The sequence below is a fragment of the Melampsora larici-populina genome (genome assembly GCF_000204055.1).
Source record: "Melampsora larici-populina 98AG31 unplaced genomic scaffold MELLAscaffold_14, whole genome shotgun sequence".
Lineage (NCBI taxonomy): Eukaryota > Fungi > Basidiomycota > Pucciniomycetes > Pucciniales > Melampsoraceae > Melampsora > Melampsora laricis-populina.
The window spans coordinates 1,595,084-1,617,459 of NW_006768778.1; the positions used below are offsets into that span (position 1 = coordinate 1,595,084).

Below are 22,376 nucleotides of genomic sequence, written 5' to 3' on the forward strand. Positions count from 1 at the left end.
TTATATATGACACTCCCAACAAATTCACTGAATAAGCTTTTCATTTATCAAAGATTCAATCCCATCTGAATCCGAATCTATTAAACGAATGGCTACTGAACCAATTGAAGATCAATATGTTCAAGATGATAATGAGAGCAAGGAGAGTGATTCAGAGCCGGAGCCTCCTCCAAAAAAGAATAAAGAAACGGTATGTAGTATTTATCTTGAATATTTCAACAATAAATGAATTCTGCTGACTGCTTCTATTCATTTTAAATGCAGAAAAAAACCTTCAAATTCAACAAGCACCGATTTCAAGAAGACCAAGAAGAAGAAGATACTCCAGAGTTGAAATTTGTCCGTAGCAAGAGGAGCCCAATCAACAAAGGACCTTCCATCAAGCAATCTCGCACCAGCGGTCCAAAGATCATAGCTGATTCAATTGATCGAGCAGTGGAATTAGAAGATCAAGTTGAAAGCAATAGAATTACAATAGCAAAGATGAAATTAGAGCAACATCCAAAACGTCAAGAAGTGATGGCAATATTCAACGCTGAATTCCGCAACAAACTGAAACCAGCTCACATCAACCAAGTAGCAAACAAATTGAAAGAAGATGATACCGCATCGTTTTTCTTCCATATGCACAAGGATAATCGCTGGAATTGGTTAAAAGAGGAAGCTGGGGTCTTACAAGAATATGAGTAGGATATATTTAAAAGGAGAGTATTTCAGAAACCAAATCAAGTTTGTTACATTTCATTTTTTTGTATCTTTTCTAAAACAAATGCAGTGGTACAATTTTTAAAAAGATACATACAGCCGTTTGCAGTTTTGATGAACATGCGCCCAAAGATGAGCGAATAATCAACGTGTAAATAAAACAGGTACAGCGCAAAACATTTGAAAAGTTTTGGCCGAGTGTTCATCAATTATGAATACAGCTGTAGTAATTTTAATTAGTGCTCAAACAAAATCAGCTGTACAAATTAAAAAAATGATAGCAGTTTGAGTAATGATAATTTAAATCAAATAATTTGTACAAAGTTTGAAAAACATAGTCCTTTCAATAACAATGTGAATAGCCCAATTATGTCCATGATTTAAAAGGAGAAAATTGAGCATTAAACACATCTGCGAGCAGCAGCCACATTTGTATAATTGTAGAACATCTCTTCAGCAATCTGATCTTGCATTTCATTGGCTTGCGTACGCTGAGCAGGAGTTGGTGCAGACCAGTTTGGGTCATCTTTGTCACAGGCCAGCCTGGCTTCTAATCGTTCCTTCAAAGCGTACTCTTCATAAAACTCATCCTTGCCTGATTCGATCTGTATGATATTATGTAATACACAGCATGCTATTACAATTTTAACTTGAGTTTCATATGGAAATGATGGCATGGTTGCTAGGATTGGAAAGCGCATCTTCATGATGCCAAAGATCCTTTCAATCACAATTCGAAGTGATGAGTGCCGGTGGTTGTACAGTTCTTTTGCTGTCTGTGGTGCAAGGCCAACATGATTCCACTCCTTGAGGTGGTATCGAACAGATCGGTATGGAGTGAGGAATCCAGGTGCATTTGCATAGCCAGCATCGGCGACATAGAAATGATCTGGATAGATCGAAGATATCAGCAACATGATATATCAAAGATGAAGACAAAAGTAACATACCTTCCGGAACAACAAATCGTTCCTCTTCAAGTGCTTGACAAAGCACTCGAGCATCTGTATATGAACCTTCTAATCCCGCATACACAAAGGTAAAGAGCATGTTAAAAGAGCATCCAGCCAATACGTTTTGGCTGAGATCCCCTTTTCGATTCCGATGAGCTGGCTGACGATCTGCAGGAACAATGCAAGGGATGTGGGTGCCATCAATAGCACCCACACACTTGTCGAAATATGGTGTCATCCTCGGATTTGTCCGTATTTCCTTTGGGCAGATCCCGTTGTCAATAGGTTGGACTATATATGTTGATTGAAGGGAAGTGATCGCTTCCAAGACTTCATTGAAGTATTTGGTGATTGTTTGACCTGATCGCTGGAATCTTTCACTAGTGTTTTGATTGGAGCTGGAGTTGCCAACAATATAAAGGAAGATCATGACACGTTCTTCCGGCGTAACACTTCGATTACGGTAAACAACAAGCTTGCCTTCAAGAGCTTTCATCAAGCCCTTGAAGGCAAGCTTATCCATTCAACATACTTCTCGAAACCGTATGTCGCTCCCTTCTAGTACTTCTTTTGTATATTCATTCCCTCGGAGTTTGGAGGTTCGGCATGGGATCTTGGGCCTTGTTAGAGTCTTTAGGAAGTCTGTACCAGCTTGAATTACAAGCTTGAGAAGATTACTTCTTCTAAAAGAAGTTGAGGATCGTGTTGAGTTTGAATCCAAAGAGCTTGACATGATGGATGGTGGTTTGTTTGTACCACCACCAATATCGTACTGTGCTTGAGAGCCACCAAGCCAAGCACTTTTTGATCATGCTGTGCTTAAGACCAGGTAAGACAAACACTTTTCGTTGTCTTTTTGATCTCTTTCTTTCAAAATCACAAATCAGGGCCTTTTGAAAAAAAAAGACTTTCATACATGTACGAAAGTGGTCTCCTAGAATGCAATTTCTAGGGAACCGCACTAAACAAACGCGCTCTTAGGAATATCGAATTATGGAGATTCGGTAGAGGAAACTTGCAAAATCAAGGCAGAGAGGTCAGACGCTGTTTACTCAAGTGTGTATGATGATCAAGCATGAGGGTCATTATCGGCTCCCGCATATAAGAAAACCCCGAATTATGTAAAAGCTCAATCGAGGGATTTGGATCGTAGGGGGCGGTGCAAAACCGTTCTCGTTTCTTATCAATCTCATCACATCAACACCTCTTTACCAACTTCTCTACGTTTCAAACCCTCATCCATCATCCATCATCATGTTATTGATTCCAAAAACTAAAACTTTCGATCAAACTCAATCAAAAGAATTAATCAATCACTTATCCACAACCAAATCAAATCAAATCATCATCTTCTACTCTTCTCATGATTCAAAGTTAAGTGTCTTTTCTTTTTCTCTTTCTTTTGATTCCATTAGGTTTCCTTTCACTTACTTGTTATACTCTTCTTGAATAGTACTGGTCAAATGTGGTGTGGAGATTGTGTAGAATTGCAATCTAATTTGATTAATGTTTTTGAAAATGAAAAGTATCAAGCTTTACAAGACCAATTAGTTTATGTTTATGTAGGGGAAAGAGATCAGTTGAGTCTTTTTTTACTTTTCTTGAAAAATCAGATGATTCAAAAACTTATTATCGATACTGTGTGATCTACGTTTAGATGGAGGTCTTCAGATAATGTATTCAGACAATCACCTTGGTCGATTACCAATCTACCTACGATCTTGAAAGTTTTACCTGGTGAGAAACCTTTAAATGAAAGAGTAAGTTCACCAACTCTATTCTTGACTTCTTTTCCAAAGTGATCGACCGTTTTGCTTTGCTACGTAGATCTCACCACTTGATTCTAGACTAGTAGAAGATGAAGCAAACAATCGAGAAAGACTTGTCAATTATCTGACAACCTCCACATAAGCCTTGAAAAAGACGGCGAGTTCAAATTGAGAGGCGCCAAGATTTAGTTTCAAGGTCTATTTCCTCTAATGACATTGTTGTAAAGGTAAGAATGGGTGGAAAGAGATGAAGCTTGTATAATAAAGACTCAATGTGAATGTGATGTATGCTCCAGAATCATGCTTATCATCCAATCATAAAAACTTGTTCCAAAGTTACCATGAATCGATTGGGCAATCATATCCAGTCACCAAGAGGGATTTTGTCAAGTTCAATCAAAGGTTGAAGTATATTTTCAAAGTTACGATCAGCTTAAAATCCCTGCTTACTTCATCAGCTGTGAGGTGGCAAGTTTTCGATTGTGAAATAAAAACTCTTCGTGAACTGAAATTCAATGACCGCGAAATCTCGGGAAGGTTTGGTGAGTCTAACATCGAGAAGATGAATTCAAAAGAGATAAAACTTGTAAAATCAAAAACAAATCATGTGTGCTCCAGAATCACGCTATTCAATTATAAAAAGTGGTTTCAAACATTTCATGAATCAAATTAACCATCAGATTAAGATCACTTCTTAGATTTACCATCCTTGCCACTAGAACCTGAATTAGGACCAAAACCTTTACCACCAGTAACTGCTCTGATGGCTTTACGAGTATTGAGTAAACCTTTGGTCTTATCATTATCACCACCTTCTTCATTCGAATGCGATTTCTTACCACGTTTAGCAACTTTTTCTTTGAAAGCGGATGGATTCTTTGCTAATTGTTCGACTAGAGCTAATTGGGTCGATCGTTCAGCTGCAGCTGGTATTTCAGCAGGTTCAAACTATCGATTGCAAGATTTCAAATCAAAACAAAACTCTTCAGTATTGATGATATGAAGATCGAGACATTGAAGGAAGCTTACCTTTCGTTTGATACCTTTCGGTTTAGGTTCACTAGCAAACTTTTTATCAAATTTACCAAGACTTGCAGTCGATTTCTTAGAAGTTTGAATTAGACCTTCAAGTTCAGATTTCCTTTTCTGTTGTTCTTCTCTTCTAGCCATTCCTTCAGCTCTAGTTTTCTCTGTATTAGCTGCAATCTTCGCAGCACGAACATCAGCTTTGTTTCTAATAGTAGTAGAAACAGTTTGATTTGAAGTTGATGATTCTAATATAGCTGTTGTACTCGATTTACTAGTTTCTGCATTAGCTCTTTGTATGTTCTTAAGTTGTTGTTTTTGATTTTTAATCGTTCTTTCCTTTCTAGCTCGTTTACCTACATTACGTTCCAAAGCACCTTCTTCTTGATCTTCACCTGCTTTCACTTCTCTAATCCATGCAGTTTCTTCATCTTTATTCTTTCCTTTCCATCCCCATCTATTTACCCATTCTTGTTTATCTTCATCAAATACCATCTTCTCTCGTTGTTGTTTAGGTGCGATTCCTTTATCTTTTGCAAACTTTTGCCATTTCGTTAATGGTGCTGCTTTGGGTAATGGTTTGGCTCTAGGTAAAAGTGTTGAGGGTCCTGAGTGTGGTAATGTTGCTAGAACTCCATCATTAGTTGAGATCGTTGGTAGAGCAAAAAGTGCATTGACTAAAGTTTGGATTCCATCTCTTGTAACTGATTGCAGATATTCTTCTCGATTCGTACTGAGTTATCGCAACAGAGAAACCATTAGCTTTTCAGCCAGGTAAAAAATTTACTTAAAGATATCGACTCACTTGTAATCTGAACTATCGATTGGATTTGGATCAAAACAAGCAAGTAAACCGATATCTAAATCAATTGGTACTTCTCGATGAACGATGATAGATTTCCTAAAAAAAAGAAAGCAAGATTACGAAATTTAAGTTAAACAGTTTGTTTAAGGGAATGTTGAAAAATTGAATTGGTCTCTAACTTTTGGTTCTTTGAAGCAAGGAGATGAGAAACATCAGCCATTTTGGATTATAATGAAGTCTTTCTGGTTCGGTTCTTGAAAAGATTGGTTAACAATTGACCACGATGTATCGAATCGTGATTTTCTTCTTTCTGGATTGGCCTACTCGTGGTTTATAATACCTTAGGGTTCGGACTAAACCTCATTGTCAGAAACCTTACTCCATTTCACAGAGAATGTCACACATAAATCTGTACCGTTGAACCCGCGCACATGCATACCCGGGGGAGCATCGGGGTTTCGTATGTTTTGTGATAATTATCACATGATATTTATCATGTGATAATACAGATCCACGTATTGACATCACACGTTACATGCATAGCCGTGTAGCTGGTTATATCCGCCGGGGCCTGCTGCGCACGGGGCTCGTCATTCCTGTGTTGCTCGCGGTTACCACCTCCCCCAAGCCATACCTTCTTCGATCGCCCCTCACCGTCATTACCTTTTTCCGTCCATTCTTCTGATCTCTTTCGGATTCGCACGAAAATTTTTTCATGTTTTCAAAAAATTTTCCTCATAAAATGACGAAGTCAACCTCGATGTCCAACTGTCCCACAACTTTTGGTGGTTCCTTCACCTATATTTCAAGACCAGCCATACGATATGCCCAGCGAGCCGGGTCCATACATAGGGGCCAGATACCGACGAATCCCCCAGCACCCCTTCTTACCAACACCATATCCTGGCGCTAAGGTGGGTCTGGCTTGTCCAGACTGTCCAGGGAACGATGCGTCTCTAGTTTACATACACGCGGGGGGGGAGGATATCATCAAAATTCGGGTGAGTACCATTCTGAGTCCGTCTGTTCATCTCATCCATACTTGAGCTGATTTACCCTTGATCGAACAAAACAGTGCTCAACGTTTGAAAGGCATTACTACCGCACTTTCAAACTCAACCGATTGAATCACGAGATTGCGTTGATCAACGCTGGCGTCAAATATCCAATTCCGTATGATCCCTCTCAGCATGGACCACCGGTCAACATCAACGGTGCAGTCGTAGCGCCTCGCCCATCAAATTCTCAGGCTAACTCTTTGACACGACCCAAACGCCCGCCACCTGCTGTCAAGTGTTCTCGGCCAAACCAAGGGCCAACCGCAACCAAACATAAAAGTGCCGGCAATGCTGGATGTGTATCGGGCTATTGCAAATCAGTGAGTGTTGACTGTCATTTCCATTTCTGTTGGATATTTTTTTGGTTGACTTGACGTACCTCATCTTTGTACCCTGTAGTGTTGCACTGCGTTCAGTGCTCCCGGCAGTTGCTACGAACACCGCCCGAAGGGACTCAACATGGGTCAGCGTCCGGCGCCATTGAACCCAGCTCAACTACCTCCTGCCCAACCCATTTTAACCGAGCCCCCACGACCCCGTGGCATCCCTCCCCCTCAGTGCTCTCAAAGTGTTCGCCGTGTAGGGCGCATCCTCCCTGAAGAGCACTTCTCGGTGCTGGAAAGAGCGAGACACGCACACGCAGCCATTTCGCGACAGGCTTCATGCCCCTCAATCGACGAAGGGAAGGTTGTTAGCCTTCACTTTGTTACCAAAGTGAGTTTGAGACATTGTAGCAGGACTATTTCCAATTTGTCACACTGAAATATCTCGTCATTCAGGAATCACGATCACCCGTTATATCACATCTCTTCGAAACTTGGCCAGTCGCTGTGTTGGGCAAATGTGTTTCCCTGGCTCGTCAGGTCCAAGAAGCTGCAGGGCCTACCTGGGATGGGAATGTGCTTGTGTGGGATGAACTCGTGAGGAATTGGGTACGTGATGTCTCTCTCGATATCCAGGCGATAGATAATATAGATGTAAATTTATCGACTACTTCATGAAACGTGACTTCAGCGTGAAATACCGATGACACTCCCACACCGATATATCACTACTGCACAAAATCTGGTGGTATGTATACCGAGTCATCGATCAGAGCTGAATCATGACCTTCAAGAAGTTCTAGAAAGTTTGGGACAGGGAAAACCTTTACTGGCCACCAATCCGGCCACCAACTCAATTAATTCATCACCAACATCAACGCAATCAAACAAATCTCTTGGGAAGACTGCGGTGACTGCTACGTCTGAAGATGCACACGATGGTCCAATGGACGACTCTTCCCCCATAGACTCCCCTGAACCTGACCTAATCTCCAAACACCATGGATCCGCCGTTCTTAAAGGCTCAACCGCCAATCCCATTTGTATAGATTTGGACTCAGACTCGGACTGCGACCGCGGAGGTTTAACGGCACCCAAAGGTTTCATAGATCCGGGACTACTGACTCCTCCTGATGACGAGGTCCGTCATTTCCTCTTCCATCTGCCTGCATTCTCAAAACGCCTCGAAAGTTGACACCAAACTTTTTGCCTCAGCCCGATAGGAAGCCCTTGCAATCCGAGTCGAACAAGACAAATGCTCCACGACCCCAGCATTTACAAGAATGGCCAGGCAAAAAACTCCTTGTCTCTTCACTACTGGAATGGTACGCCGCGTCTACCACTCGGGGAACCCGGACACCGCAGTGGTTTGAACGTTTTGGAAACGAGTATGAGTACGAAGATCAAACGGTCCATCGCTATTGGAGATGGGTGGACAAAGTCACTTATGAGAGGTTTCAAAAGTGGCATGAGGAATGGCCTTTAGTGGGTGATGTCACTCAGGAAAGCATTCTTGTTAGTCAAGCACGGCGTGTTTTTCAGCTTGAGTTCAACGCAGTCGCCAGGTTAAAGAATTCACTGGTGCGTGAGCGCGGCCTTGGTGTGGGCAAGGGTCCTCGACCTGTTGTTCCACGGAAGAGGAAAAACAATTAATTTCTACCTTTGTTATGATATGTTTCCCTGGTTATATTCCTTTCTTGCGGGGTGGGGTGTTACGGTTGTCACCGGGGGTTCTTTTGGTCGCTTCCCTTGGCTATCCCTTGTCAACTACAACATAGAGATGTCTAACCTGGAATATGAAAATCATTAGTCATATGTGTCATGCCTGGTCCGTCGTAGCCATAGAGGACCCCTTGGTTATGATATGATCAGATCACGTCTAGACAAAGACGTCCAGCCCGTGATCCAAATGGTATTAAACACAGTGATTCATGACCCACCAAGTAGTAAGTACGACCCTCTTCATAAGAATTTCTTCAACGTTTCCATCATTGCCATATTTTTGGACGCGATCTACTTCCACAAACTTTCCCAAGTCTATATAGAGTTGTCTATATAGACTATCAAATCCCCACAAACGATTTGCTTTAAACTGAACGAACAAAACGTCACTATGGACGAGATAGATTTATACAAAACCTTAGGCTTTGGTGGGTACATATAATGTACCTACCCGCAACATCATTATCCTTGTACTGATCTTTTTTTTATTCCGCAGGTTCACGAAGCATCCAGATGACTGCAACAGAAGACCTTGGATGGAGGGCTCTGCCTTTCGATGATCATAGTCAACCACAAGACCTAGAGAGTGACTTGGTCTTTGCGCTACTCCCACGTCCAGGTGCTGCGTCACAATCAGATGCCCTCGACTACCAATGGACATCTAATTATGCCCATGTGGATGTGGACCAAACCGGTCGAATTCATTATTGGGACGGCCGTACCACCCATCACGCTATCATGCATTCCCTGAATCCAGCAATTGAGAAGATCGAATTGAATGCATGTGCTCTTGATGCAAATCACGATACTCTAGTGGATCATCTTCACTTCGCACAGATGTTTGTCCATGCTGCGTGCCTCTTCGACAAATTCAGAGGAGTCCTTGTAGAAGAAATAGACTTCACTCCAAAACAAAACAAACGCCTTAAGAACATGCATGTGAGCCAACATTTTACTCATTCATCTTTGGCCAAGTATCCTACTTATCTTTTTTAATTTCTGCTTCAGTTTGTTCAGAATGTGGTCTTGTGTAAGCGGAACGATGGGGATATTGAACCAGTGAAGCGTTGGTTCAATCTCCGTGAACCACTGGCTGGGACACCAGCTTTCATAACCTCTGATTGTCAGTTTGAACCTCGGCAACACGCGAAGGGTTTTGTGGGTGAGATACTTGCCTGCTTCACTCACTGGAGCTACGAATACCATGGAAGGCATGCCCTGATATGTGGCTTCCGTGGGATTGGTGATGTGATCACTGATCTAACGATCATGGATGATGAGTACGTCATCCTTCACATGTATGTCGCATTCTAATGAACTGATCATTTGTTTGATTGCATCTGTAGACGACCTTGGTTTCTCGACAATACATTTACAGGTGGTTTGCAAAGCTTCGCATCGAAACATCAGTGTTCAAGCGTATGTGATGCAATTGGCTTGACAAAGCCTCCACCGTTCTACAAATTGGAATGATCACATCAAAATCAATGGAATTGCTTTGTATTGTGATGGTTTTCAAACGCAATGACCCCATGCCCTTCAATTCCAATCTTTTTCCCTTGTATGTTCCCTGCATGTATGAGGTTTTGGTTAGTCTTGTTTGGAGATTGTGTTATATGGATCTGTGTGATTGTATCTAGCCATACCAAAAGAAAATCATTCATGACGCACACCAAAAGTGGAATTTTGCCAACCAATCTTTCATTTACAATTCAAGATTGTAACAGCTCCTTTGTAGCACTTGAGATAGGTGCTATGTCTATGGGGGCATATCGTTTTATTAAAACTCATTTGGGGCTTATAAGTTTTGCTTCCACAAGGCTAGAAAGCGTTTGAAGTTTTCTAACAACCATTTACTTCATGGGTGGAAGACAATATAGGTACAACCTTCCACTATGTAGCAGGTTGTAAATGGTCCACGTAGAACTAGGGGAAAAGCATTACAATATCTACATGTAGTGATCAAAACCCCCACTATAAGTTTGGAAGGATTGTGTTAGAGGGTTACAATATCTATCTGCAATGTTAAAGTAGGTTAAAATTTAATTGAGGAGTTTGAACTACTTATATAAATTTTTGGAAGTGGATATGTTCCCACCATTTCCAACACCGTTGATGAATCAGTTTGGGAGTGCGGTAAAGCGGATCACCTTGACATGATTGATTATGTTCCCCATATTCAATCCTTGAAAGTAGATTTACGCTGCTGGATGTATAGTGAAGGTCAGATTATAAACATTTGGTTCTGATGTGTGAGCTTTCTCAACATCTTTTTGCTATAAGATGTATGTATTTAAATGTGATGATATCTATTGAAATCCTCACGTTTAAATCAAGCTTGCCAAAAAAATATATATTATATATTTAAAGTCAATCATAAATATATAATATATATATACTTTCATCCAAACATTCCAATCTACAATAAAGTTAAGAAAAAAACTGTCCTCACTTGGTTCACAAAGATGATCGATTTTGATCCACTGGAAGTTGAGTATAGATTTATCCGTGTTTTGAGATACATAAGCATACATGCTATATTTGACCTATTTTATAAACAAGGTTAAATTAAACAGCCTTCCCCGTGTTTTTAGAAACAGATTTATTCGAACCCAGAGTGAAACAGGTGGAATGACACAAAAAAAAGCCTTCCCCGTGTGCTTTGGAACAGATTTATTGGAACCCAGAGGGAAACAGGTGGAATGACACAACGATATAGAACTGCAAGTGACTAACAGCCAAAAGAGTTGACGCAAGGGGCTTCATCAAATGGAGGGGGGATGAGGCCAATGTCAATACGTGTCAATTTGAATCAGTATGGAGGTAGGTAGAAGTCAAGGACATACCTCGAAACTATGAAACCGGAGGATGAATTAAAATTTTTGTGAACCAATATACTCCAAGCTTGGCCGGGCAGCCAATGCATCACACAGCCATATGTTGCGAAATTCAACCATTTCTTCCAGGAAAAATTCATACCGGGTAGCCTGCATGTTGCGACACATGGAGGCAAATCCTCCATACCATATGTTACTCAACTCACCGGCTGAGGCATTGAAGATCCAGGAACCTTTCTGTTGCAAGTCGGGGAATTTCTTGGGGTCAGTGTACATTTGAAAAAAGCTATCGCTCTCTTTATGAGAGCGATGATGGAAGGGGTCAACAGGAATGACTGTGTTTTCAAAGGGAGTCGGATCCTTGTCTCCATTATGTATCACTTGTAACAGGTTGCAGGCATTGTCGTAGAAGATCACTTCTGGCAGACCATCTGGGAAGGCTTCAACAAGATAGTCCTTTAAGCAGGTAATACAATTGTCAGTGAAACGGTTTCCAGAGATGTGCATGTAAAATGATGAAATGCGACATACCCTCAGGGCACTGGGTGCTTCTGCGTTGTAGAACGTTCTCCGAGATAATATGATGCCGCACGCACCGACGATGAGTTGGTCATTATGCGTGCGGGAACGGCTCAAAACAGGTGTACCTTTGGGCTTAGCTACGCCACCGTCACGGGCAGCCTCGTGTTCTCGATCGGCCTCGTTGGCTTGGTGGAGGGCGTCAAAATCAATTAGTTCAGCGGTGTCAGGATGGAGGTGGACAGAAGGATCAGATGGAAGGTGTGATCCCGGCCGGTTGAGCATGGATTTCAGTGAAAAGTTTTTCTTTTTTAACGCTTGAAACACCTTGAAAGCTTCCTTGTGTTTTTTTGCTTTGGCATGTTTGCGATCCTGGTTCAGCAAGAGCGGTGCAAGGTTGTGCAACGCACCAACCTTTCAAACTTTCCTCGTGATCTGCACAAAATCGAGAGGTTACTTTTGGTAAAGCGTTGAGGCACGGGCCATCAGGAGGTGGAGCCCCGGCGCGATGTGCTAGCGCTTGGAGCTGTGCAGAGGATGCAGTGCACCGCCAATGGCCTATCGTAAGGCCGTCGGTGACCACAGCGCGGATAACTGATATGATGAAAAACGTAAGCAAGAGGTCAGACAGGCTTAAATAATTTGAGTTCCACAACCTTGATTAATATTTAAATCGGCATCCTTACTTTTGACTGTATTCTTTCCTTCGTGCTCAATCGGATATGTTCGCACACACAACGAACAAAAATGATCACGGTGATGTGAACCATTATTTGCTATATAATGGAGCTCTCGGATCATCGCGGGTAGTAAACGGTCGGTGTTGTCTCCATGGGCACTGACGTGCAGCACATATCCACGTCGCTCACATCGTCGGAGGAGGCTGAAGATGTCGACCCCGTCGCGCGCGACTTCTTGCGAGATCTTAGGACATATGAGGCGGTTGCCTGAGTTAATTGGCACTTGCTGGCCCTTGAAATTGGTCGTGTTGTATAAGTTGACGAGATTGAAATTGGATATGCTGGGAAAAAGGAAATGTGAGTGTCAGTCCGGTTCTTCCTGCTAGGGGACATATGCATTTGGGGACTGACTGCGCTAACATCTGCGATTGTCGGAATGACATTGCTAGACGGTAGGTCATGCCAAAGTGGCAGTGCACCTGGTAGTGATCCGGGTGGGCGCCCTGGGCTTTGGTGTAATATACACGTGTTTCGTTTGTGGTGTAATACGACGGTCGATAGGTGGCGCGACAATCTACGAAGGTCTAGATGTCAGGAGGGGTGTGATCAACGTAAACAGCAATGCGGGTATTTTGCTATACCTAGACAAGACCAGGTATAGAACTCGGCGGAGTGTATACCGTCGAGGTCGTACACATAGCCATGCCTTCGAGGTCGAATCTCAAGGGGTCGTCCGGAACGTTGATCGCAAACTAGGCAGGTAGAAGTAGGTGGAGTGAGATACACTTCGTGAATCTTAGTTGGAAGTTGCACCTCCAGGCCGTGCAAGCGTATCAGATTGGCAGGGTTAATGTGGGCGAAGGGGACCGAAGGAAATGTTAGATTCCAGAGGGCTTCGTACTCGTCCATGTCCAGGTCAAGTTGCAATGCGAGCGATAGGAACGGTAGAACCCTAGTGTCAGCTGAAGTAAATTTTAACACATTGTCAGCCCGGTTGTACACCTCACTGGCGAGGTTGACAAATTTGACAAGGTTGGCGAGCGTGAGATGCCGTGCAAGTTGCGGATGTTCTGCTTCGAGACGTGAGGTAAAGTTGGTGACGAGCATGATTCCACCAGACCAACTGTAGATAGAGCAATAACCGGGGAGTCAGCACTCTTCAGTTGGAGATAAAAGAATGGAAGCGAATGGGAAAGAGGTGAGGTTACCGATGAAGTTGACCACTAGATTGACGACTAGAGGTTATGGTGTTTCTTAGCGATCGGAGGATAGACGACGGTGTACAGAAGGGCAGTACGACGAGAAGACCTCCGAACGGATGTCGGTATAGAACCATAAACAGTACAAACTTTGGAGGAATGGGTCCCGCAGGCAAGCACGTGAGAGACCCAATGTCACGTCTGTGGTTGCAAAGTATTCTGAATACAAGCATAACTGTAGGGCTGTATGATGCTTTTACAAGATTTTATCATAAGTCGTGTGATAGTTATCACAAGACATACGAATCCTCGATCTACCCATACCCGGGCACATTTTGGCTTCCACCCAGCTGCTGTGGTCCATTCTTTTATTAATTGCATAACTAGAGTCCCGTGGGCGGCCCGCCGCCCTCCCGTGCTCTGTGTAAAGATGCACCGCTCAATTACAACGTTACTTTGTCACTGCCAACAAAGGACCATCACAGTCCCCATGCAACCTTTGACACATCCTCCAATGCTGTTCTGCCTCCCTTGGCAATGCATCACCCCTTTGCCCTCATATTTCTCCACCATCATCCGCTATTAAGCATGCCTTCAAATAAACCAAATGCTACCATGCTACTCCGATAACAACTTTTTGGCCCTGACTGGCTGGTAGTGATGATATTAACTAACCTACATTGCAGGGTTAGTCTTGCCTCACAGTCAGTGGAGGCGCCTGGCCTAGTCAAGTTGATAGCAAAGGGCTCGGTTGCTCTACTTAATTGGACTGTCAGCCCTGATTCAAATTGCATCACTTTCCGCAAATGCAATAACAGGTCAATGCCGTGCAAATCGTGCCCCGCCAATGGCTGTGAGGCCCTATGACGGCAATGATGGAGAATGACAACTGTTTGCGAAAGAAGTTCTGCCGTGGAGACCCAGGCGGAGATTGTCAACGGGTTTTGGCGATGGGCTGAGCCTTCTCTCATTCACTGCCCAGACTGGTTTGTTCTATTTAAGGGTCAGAGTCATGCTGATGTAGCTATGACCATGATCAGAGATACAGGGTGTACCACGCCGACAGGTATGAGGCCCTATGACGGCAATGGTGCAGAATGACAACTCTCCGCAAAAGAAGGTGTGAGGCGGAGACCCAGGCGCAGAAAGTCAACGGGTTTCGATGATGGGCTGAGCCCTCTCTCATTTACTGCCCAGACGGGTTTGTTATATGAAGGGTCGGGGTCATGCTGATATAGCTATGACCGTGATTAGAAACAACAGGGTGTAGCTTTTGTTGACCACATTGGTTAAGTTTCCGTTAACATGCCCGTAAGTGGTCGTTCTATCAAAGTATTGCGGTCAAACTGATGTAGCTATGACCGTGATTAACAACAACAGGGTTTAGGTTTTGGTGACAACAGAATTGAATTTTTGGCGGCGGCTTTTTTTTGTTTTGAGCAAATTTTCTTTTATTTGTTTGATCATGTCAAAAACCACAATGCATAATTTTCTTCAAGTCCCCAAAGTTGAAGTGACCTATGCCATTTTCAGCTCTCATGATTCAATTCAAAAGAATGGGTATAGTGTGAGTGCTGTGCAGACACAGTTGTAGATCTGAAGAGTCTAAATAGGCAAGCATGCAAGGTCTGTAACTTGCTTCTCTTGAGCATAGCCACAGAGAACTTACACCAATGATATTGTGTGGTATGCTGACAATGCAGAAGGATGTATGTATGACCTAAGCTGCCGTGCTATGTAGCCTGAGGCTGAAGGTGACAGTAGATGATACAGTTATGGGTATATTTGAGCTCCAGGGGTTTCCAGGGGTTTGAGTGGCAGACAAATCTACCAGGATCCACTTGTAATAATCATACTGGCATCACAATCAAAGATGCTTATATAACATGTCTGGCATCTGACTCCAGGCCAAAAACAACCAAACATCTGGGGACCTCTTAGCTTAACAAAACCCTCTCTGCACTGCCACATTGGCACCCTTGCAGAGGGGCTTACAACTAATGGATGATTCCCGGTGTGAGTACTCAAAAGATTAATTCTCCTTGTGCAGTTTTTTGAGTTTTCTCACTTCCCTCATAGACAAACATCATTTGAGAAAGTTGTTCTAGATAATCTTCTACACATCCTTGTGGCCTCATAACATAGGTCCTATGAGTGATGTCGCAAAACATTTGGTTTGAAGATGTTTACAACCTTGCCTGCAGTGTGGCCTTGTTGTATTTTGAATTCATGTGAACACATGCTGCATACCCCCTTACAAGTAGGACAAATCTTGAAGACGTACCACAACAACTGCATGATGGAGTGGGTTTTCTTGGTTGATAAAGGGGTGGAAACATGTAGAAAATAATCCAGACAACTTTCCTTGTAGGTTCAAGTGATGTTTGAGTTATGTTTTTCTCAATGAAATTTGTTAACCACTTGATCATTTCAATTCATTCCATAAGAATACAGAAGTTGATGACATTCTCTGATTAAATTGAGAGCAGTAAACTTCAATTATACACAATAAATTTTTGTTGATGCATGGGCATGAAACACCATTATATTTTTGGTGAGATGTGCAAAGGCACATGAAACTCTTAATTCATGGATATCAACAGAGTTCCTAGACTAAATTTTTACTCTCTTTGTTGATTGGAGATTTCAACAGAGAAAACTTTGAATTTTTTAGCTCAAGGCAAACCTGTTACCTGTTGGCAGTGCTGATAAAAAATTGTATATCTTGCTATCTGAGAGACATGAGACATGTTTCAATTACAAATCAAATAAACTTTGTTAATTGTTTTATCATTGCAATTGATTCCATCAAGTATACAGAAGTTGGAATTGTCTGCTGCTTAAATGGAGACCAGTAACAATCAATTATACAACATAAACCTCTATTGACAAAACTGAGATCTGGATCTCTGAGAGCCATTAACAAGTTTCACCTATAAATTCAATGAAATTTGTTAACTGCTTGATCATTTCAATTCATTCCATAAGAATACAGAAGTTGGTAACATGCACCAATTGAATTGAGACCAGCAAACTTCAATTATACCAGATAAATTTTTGTGGATGCGTGGGCATGAAACACCATTATATTTTTGGTGAGACGTGAGAAGGGAGACTAGTGTGTTTCACAAAATTTGCAATTCATGGATATCACCAGAGTTGTGTATTTAAGATCAACATCTGTTCCTCATTGCCACAGACTGTACTGTTATAATCCAGATTCTTTACCAATAACAATCTCCATCAAAATCCAAATGGAGATAGTGAAAAAGAAATCAATACTCCTATACTGGTCTCTCCAGATTATTTTTCAATATGTGCTATGGCCTTATCCTATCCTGTCAATGGAGCATACCCCTGAAGCATTGGCAAGATGTGAGGAACATTTTTCAGATACCAAGACTTGTGTGCTCACAAGTCGGAACTTCTTTTCTTTTGAATTAGTGGATGACCTTACATTGTCAGATGGGGCCTACATTGGACACTGGAAGCTCGATACTTCTGAATTACCAGATGATGAACCATACCAGCGACTTGGAAGATCAAAAAAATCAAATAAGTCAGGAAGTTTTTGGGGAAAACGTGAGTTATAACATGTAGATTATCTTATAGATGTAATTGTATCCAAGACTTATCTGATATTCTGTTCCACTTAGTTTATAAGATTTTTTCTTCAGGTCCAAGTTCAGTAGCATTGCAAGGGATATTTGATGATGAATATGACAACAGAGTAAGTGAAAGTTCAAATCCTGCAATCAGGAGATTCTCTGGTACAACAAAGTATTTGGATAGGTTTGAGGATTTTTGGAAAACAAGTGAGCATTGAGGGGTACACTATCTTGCTCATATTTTACTAAGATTCATCTGACAACATGGGATTAAACTTCAGTACCTGAATGTGTGGAACATTCTGATGATAGTGGGGAAGTGCCACCATTTGTGAGACAGATCTCATATGTTTTCCTTGGAAAACAATGTGACTGGGCTTCAGGCATTAAGATTTTCTCTGAGAGATTTCACACCTTATACAGTCAGCAAGATTCTCAAGATCACAAAATCTTGTACAAAGCTTTATACAGACAGGCAGAATTGGAAACTATTCCAATTGATGTAGCACAGACAGTGCTGACTATCTTGGCAAAAATTAAGCTGGCTGCCAGGGAAGCTGATTATACCAATGAAGATTGGATCAGTGAGTATCAATTGGCAAGAGACACCTATGTTAAGATCATGGAAGATTATATCGGGGCTCTCAAAACACCTGAGTGAGTTTATTTTTGACACTAGAGCATTTTATCTGTCTGTATATGAACATGGCAAGATCCTAATGCTTGGTTCCAGGCAATATCAATGGTTTAAAAACATACAACTTGAATTGGGAATAATACAATCTTGGGATTCCTGTCAGAGCAGGGATCAAGATAGTTCAAACTTAATCAATTGAAACTAATCCGATTCCTACGACCACGAGATACTCACCTGTCAGAGCAGGGATCAAGATAGTTCAAACTTAATCAATTGAAACTAATCCGATTCCTACGACCACGAGATACTCACCTTCAACCAAGATTGTATGAGAAATTCTTGGATCAGATTTAATTTCCATCACAATCAAAGAATAAAATATGAGACAATAATAGAAACTAAACATACCTGTCAGAGCAGGGATCAAGATAGTTCAAACTTAATCAATTGAAACTAATCCGATTCCTACGACCACGAGATACTCACCTTCAACCAAGATTGTATGAGAAATTCTTGGATGAAGGGAGAAGAGCTCATGGCGCTCTGTCAGTACTGTTTATAAATAAACAAACAACCGGTACATAGGTTTTGATTAGGTTTAGAAATGTTACACTTAATCAAAGTTACATATGTATATTGAAATAAGAGAAGAAAATCTAAAGTGTTGAGTACGTGACATATGAAAGTGTGAAACATACGTGAATGTCAAATGAATTACAAAACACCATAATTGTAACATCCCCCCATTTTCAAACAAATTTCAATATAAGTTGTTTAATTTTAAAGCATGAGTTATAGCCGAAGGTCCTAAAGGTTTGGTGAGAAAATCAGCTAACATTTGATCTGAAGGAATATATTTAACTTGAATATCATTTGATTGAATCATTTGACGAATATAATGATGGCGTCGATCGATGTGTTTTGATCTTGCTTTTAAACCTTCTCCTGAAGCTGTGAATATAGCAGAAGTATTATCAATATGAAAAATAGTAGGACGTTCTAGTTGTTGCATGATATCAAAATAAAATGATCGTATCCAAGCCATATGTTTAGAACACTCTGTGGCTGCCACATATTCAGCTTCTGAAGTTGAAAGAGCTACAATAGATTGACGTTGAGATTTCCAACTGACTGCACCATTTGCTACTGTGACAATATAACCGGTTACTGATTTTCGTGTTGTTGAACATTGTGAAAAATCAGAATCAGAGTAAGCCAAAGGTTCCTCCATCCCCCCAGAGTAGGTGATTCCTAAAGCTTGAGTACCCTTGAGATATCGAAGTAAATGCTTGGCTGCGGTCCAATGAGTTAAAGTCCATGCCGAATTGAATTTGGAAAGCTGAGAAACAGCATATGAAATGTCTGGCCTAGTTACAGCCGATATCCACTGAAGACACCCAACCATCTCCTGGTAAGGAATATCCTTTGCCTCTTCGATTTCTTCATTCGTGCCTGGAACTAGAGTTGTCCGTTGAGGTAATGGAGTTTTAGCCGAATTACAGTTGATCATGGCGAAGCGTTCAAGAACTGATTCAATATAATGAGATTGTGAAATCTTGATGGAAGATTCATCATCAGCAATTTCTAATTTGATGCCAAGGTATAACGTGGGCTTCTCCGTCCATTTTAATTGGTATTTAGAATCAATAAAGACTTGGAATTTAAGAAATAGCTCATCATTGTCATAAAATACCATAGAATCATCAACGTGAAGGTGTAAGATGAGAGTACCTAAATCACATTTGAGGACGTATACGGCGGAGTCAGAATCAGTTGGGTTAAGGTGGAATTCTGAAGTTGTTGCACCAAAATGCTGCTGCCATCTACGAGCGGCTTGTTTGGTTCCATATAACGATTTGATAAGTTGCCACACTCGATTAGGCTGAGTTGGATGTTCAAAACCCCGGACTTGACATGCAAATACTAAGTCTTTCATGTTACCGTTTAAGAATGCGGTGACTACATCAAACTGACGTTTACGCCAGCGTCTCTTCACCGATAATGCCAGAAGAATGCGTAGTGAATCAAGCTTGCCAACAGATGCATACGTATCATTATAGTCTAGGCCTTTTATCTGATGATTACCTAATACAACCCATCTAGCTTTGTATTTGACAATCCGATTGTGTTCATCACGCTTGCGGTTGAATACCCACATCCCCCCAAGAACATTCGCCCCTGAAGGCCGGTCCACAAGTTTACCGACTCCATGTTGAGTAAGGGAATCGAATTCATTCTGCATTGCTTGACGCCATGCATTCCTGTCAGGACCAGACATGGCTTGCTTAAAAGTCGGACTATCAGGGTCGTTACCAGTCGTGGCAGAGAGACCATAGCTGTTTGGGATAACGCGAGCAAGTTTGGCCGTCTTCTTTGTGAATCCATAGCGTTCGGGCTCCTTTCGCGTTCTCAAAGATCGCCTTGGAGCAGGTGGAGTTGGAGCATGTTGTTCTGAAGGCTGATCTCGTGTCTCAAGAGAAGGAGGTACACTGGCAGGCGTTGGTTGTGCTGCTGGTGTCTTTGGTTGAGGTTGAACAACGGGAGACGGCGTAGGAGTAGGAACCTGGACATGCTGAGGAGGCGGAGTTGGAGTACGTGCTTTGGGCGAAGCACTAGACGAAACCTTTGGAGAAGATTGAATAGACGGCCTGGGTGATTCCTTCGGAGAAGATCGAAGAGACGCATTCGGTGAAGCTTCCGGAGAGGATTGAACAAACTCATGAACCTCGTCTGGAATTGATGAAAGTTCGGAGGAAGAGTTTGAACCTGGGATTATCGGACTGTTTGCTGATGACACCGGTGAGCCCACTGGCGTAAGCGCAATTGGGGATGCTGAAGAATGAGACGATGGAGGAGAAATCGACCGATATCTTTGTTGAACCAACTCAGACGGAAGTCTCTGAACTTCCGACTGATTTGGAGGTGATTGAATTGGCGAAGGCAATTTAGACTGACGATTCGGTGATATTGAGGTACGTGACTGAGTTAAATCGACATGAGGAGTCTGTTGAGTTGAATTGACAGGAGGTGCATGAATTGAGCCAGACAGAGGAATAAGAACTCTGGGGCAAAACTGCGGCGGAGATGAAGATCGGTCGGACTCGTCTTCAATGATTATTGGAAGCTGAGTATCAAGGTCATTTGTAGGACCTGAACCAGGAGATTTGACGACCTCTGTGATGGGATCATCTGGTACAATCGGTGGATCTTGACCTTTAGTCATCACCAATTGATCTGTGAGAGTGGGTACGATGAGATCCTTCACCACATCAGGTGAGAAAGTCGGATGGAGGGCAGGGAAAACATCCTCTCGATACAGAACATCACCGGTGATAAAAATTCGACCGGTCTGTTTGTCCCAAAGACGAGCTGCACGAGCACCATCCTCAAGACCAACAAAGATGAACCGCTTTCCTACTGGAGCAACTTTGGATTTGCGCTGTCGATCCACAGCAAAACATAAACATCCAAATGGTTTGAGTCGGTCTACGTCGAAAGGATGAACGTGACCGGGAAGGAGAGATTCGAAAACTTCAATTGGCGATTGGTTTTGAAGTGCTGCCGAAGGAGAGCAATTAATCTGTATACAACAGTACTTAACCAGCTCCCCCCATAAAGAAAGAGGAAGACCACTTTCAAGTAGTTGAGCTCGAATCTTTCCCATGAGAGTACGAAAATATCGTTCTGAGACAGAGTTTGCCATAGGTCGATGAGCTGGACCTTTCTCTTCTTCAATACCCTCTTCTTTGAGATATGAAAGAAACTCATTTGAGGTATACTCTCCTCCTCGATCGGATTTGAGCTTCAGGATCTTGGCACCACATTTGTTTTCCATTAAGGCTTTGTATTGTTTGAAAGCGGCGAAAGTTTGATCTTTGGATTTCAGAAGATACAAAGAAGCATATCGAGAATGATCATCAATAAAACTGAGTACATATTTGAAACCAGATTTCGAGGCAGGAGTTATCGGACCCAAAAGATCGCTATGTACAAGATTAAGCAATTTTGGTGATCGATGAAATGGAGAGGTAGCAGGAGATTGAGTGAGTTTCCCCATGGAGCAAGCATCACAAGAAACGAAATTATTTTTAGATATAGGAAGTAATTTTTGACGACGTAGAAAATGAATAACACCGTCAGGATGCAGGTGTCCCAAACGTCTATGCCAAGTCATCGCCAGCTTTTCCGGATCAGTGTAGGAGAAAAGAGCTGAGGTTGGACTGTGAGATATGATTGGTGTCCATAGACGATTTGTCGTAGAGCTACGCTGCATCCGAAGAACCTCATTGCCGTGTGAATCTGTAATCGTTCCGATGGTTTTGTCGAATGAAGCATGATAGCCATCATCACAAAGAGATCCAACCGATACAAGGTTTCCAGTCAATTTCGGCGAGTAAAGAACATCTCGAAGAAGTAAGGAGCCAAATCTTACATTCCCTTTACTTCTTGCCCAGATAACTCCGTCTTTCGATGCTACACTTATCCTAACGGGACGACAATTACGTAAATCAGAGATTAGAGAGATATCTGAAAAC

At 42.0% G+C, this 22,376-nt stretch overlaps 5 protein-coding genes across 5 annotated transcripts; 2 read left to right on the top strand and 3 right to left on the bottom strand.

The window, feature by feature from the left end:
- Positions 1-2,912: 2,912 nt before the first annotated feature.
- MELLADRAFT_105742 (uncharacterized protein) lies at positions 2,913-3,569 on the top strand (the record flags this gene model as incomplete). The annotated part of the gene is made up of 4 exons (XM_007408955.1): positions 2,913-3,031; positions 3,112-3,237; positions 3,316-3,418; positions 3,486-3,569. The coding sequence occupies 4 exons, from the start codon at positions 2,913-2,915 to the stop codon at positions 3,567-3,569; spliced, it is 432 nt and encodes a 143-aa protein (XP_007409017.1).
- A 545-nt stretch (positions 3,570-4,114) lies between these two features.
- On the bottom strand, positions 4,115-5,478 carry MELLADRAFT_62505 (uncharacterized protein; the record flags this gene model as incomplete). Its single annotated transcript, XM_007408965.1, has 4 exons — positions 4,115-4,375; positions 4,457-5,186; positions 5,259-5,354; positions 5,438-5,478. The coding sequence occupies 4 exons, from the start codon at positions 5,476-5,478 to the stop codon at positions 4,115-4,117; spliced, it is 1,128 nt and encodes a 375-aa protein (XP_007409027.1).
- A 604-nt stretch (positions 5,479-6,082) lies between these two features.
- Positions 6,083-10,085, top strand: MELLADRAFT_62506 (uncharacterized protein; the record flags this gene model as incomplete). The annotated part of the gene is made up of 11 exons (XM_007408956.1): positions 6,083-6,259; positions 6,334-6,636; positions 6,716-7,030; positions 7,096-7,248; positions 7,331-7,780; positions 7,855-8,220; positions 8,450-8,585; positions 8,858-9,300; positions 9,379-9,659; positions 9,708-9,780; positions 10,002-10,085. The coding sequence occupies 11 exons, from the start codon at positions 6,083-6,085 to the stop codon at positions 10,083-10,085; spliced, it is 2,781 nt and encodes a 926-aa protein (XP_007409018.1).
- Positions 10,086-11,234: 1,149 nt separating this feature from the next.
- MELLADRAFT_85573 (uncharacterized protein) lies at positions 11,235-13,733 on the bottom strand (the record flags this gene model as incomplete). The annotated part of the gene is made up of 8 exons (XM_007408964.1): positions 11,235-11,654; positions 11,730-11,749; positions 11,795-11,905; positions 12,132-12,311; positions 12,404-12,738; positions 12,809-12,971; positions 13,039-13,520; positions 13,606-13,733. 8 exons carry the CDS (start codon positions 13,731-13,733, stop codon positions 11,235-11,237), a joined length of 1,839 nt encoding a protein of 612 aa, XP_007409026.1.
- Positions 13,734-17,740: 4,007 nt separating this feature from the next.
- On the bottom strand, positions 17,741-21,064 carry MELLADRAFT_105746 (uncharacterized protein; the record flags this gene model as incomplete). The annotated part of the gene is made up of 2 exons (XM_007408963.1): positions 17,741-17,761; positions 20,192-21,064. The coding sequence occupies 2 exons, from the start codon at positions 21,062-21,064 to the stop codon at positions 17,741-17,743; spliced, it is 894 nt and encodes a 297-aa protein (XP_007409025.1).
- Between the last annotated feature and the right edge of the window lie 1,312 nt (positions 21,065-22,376).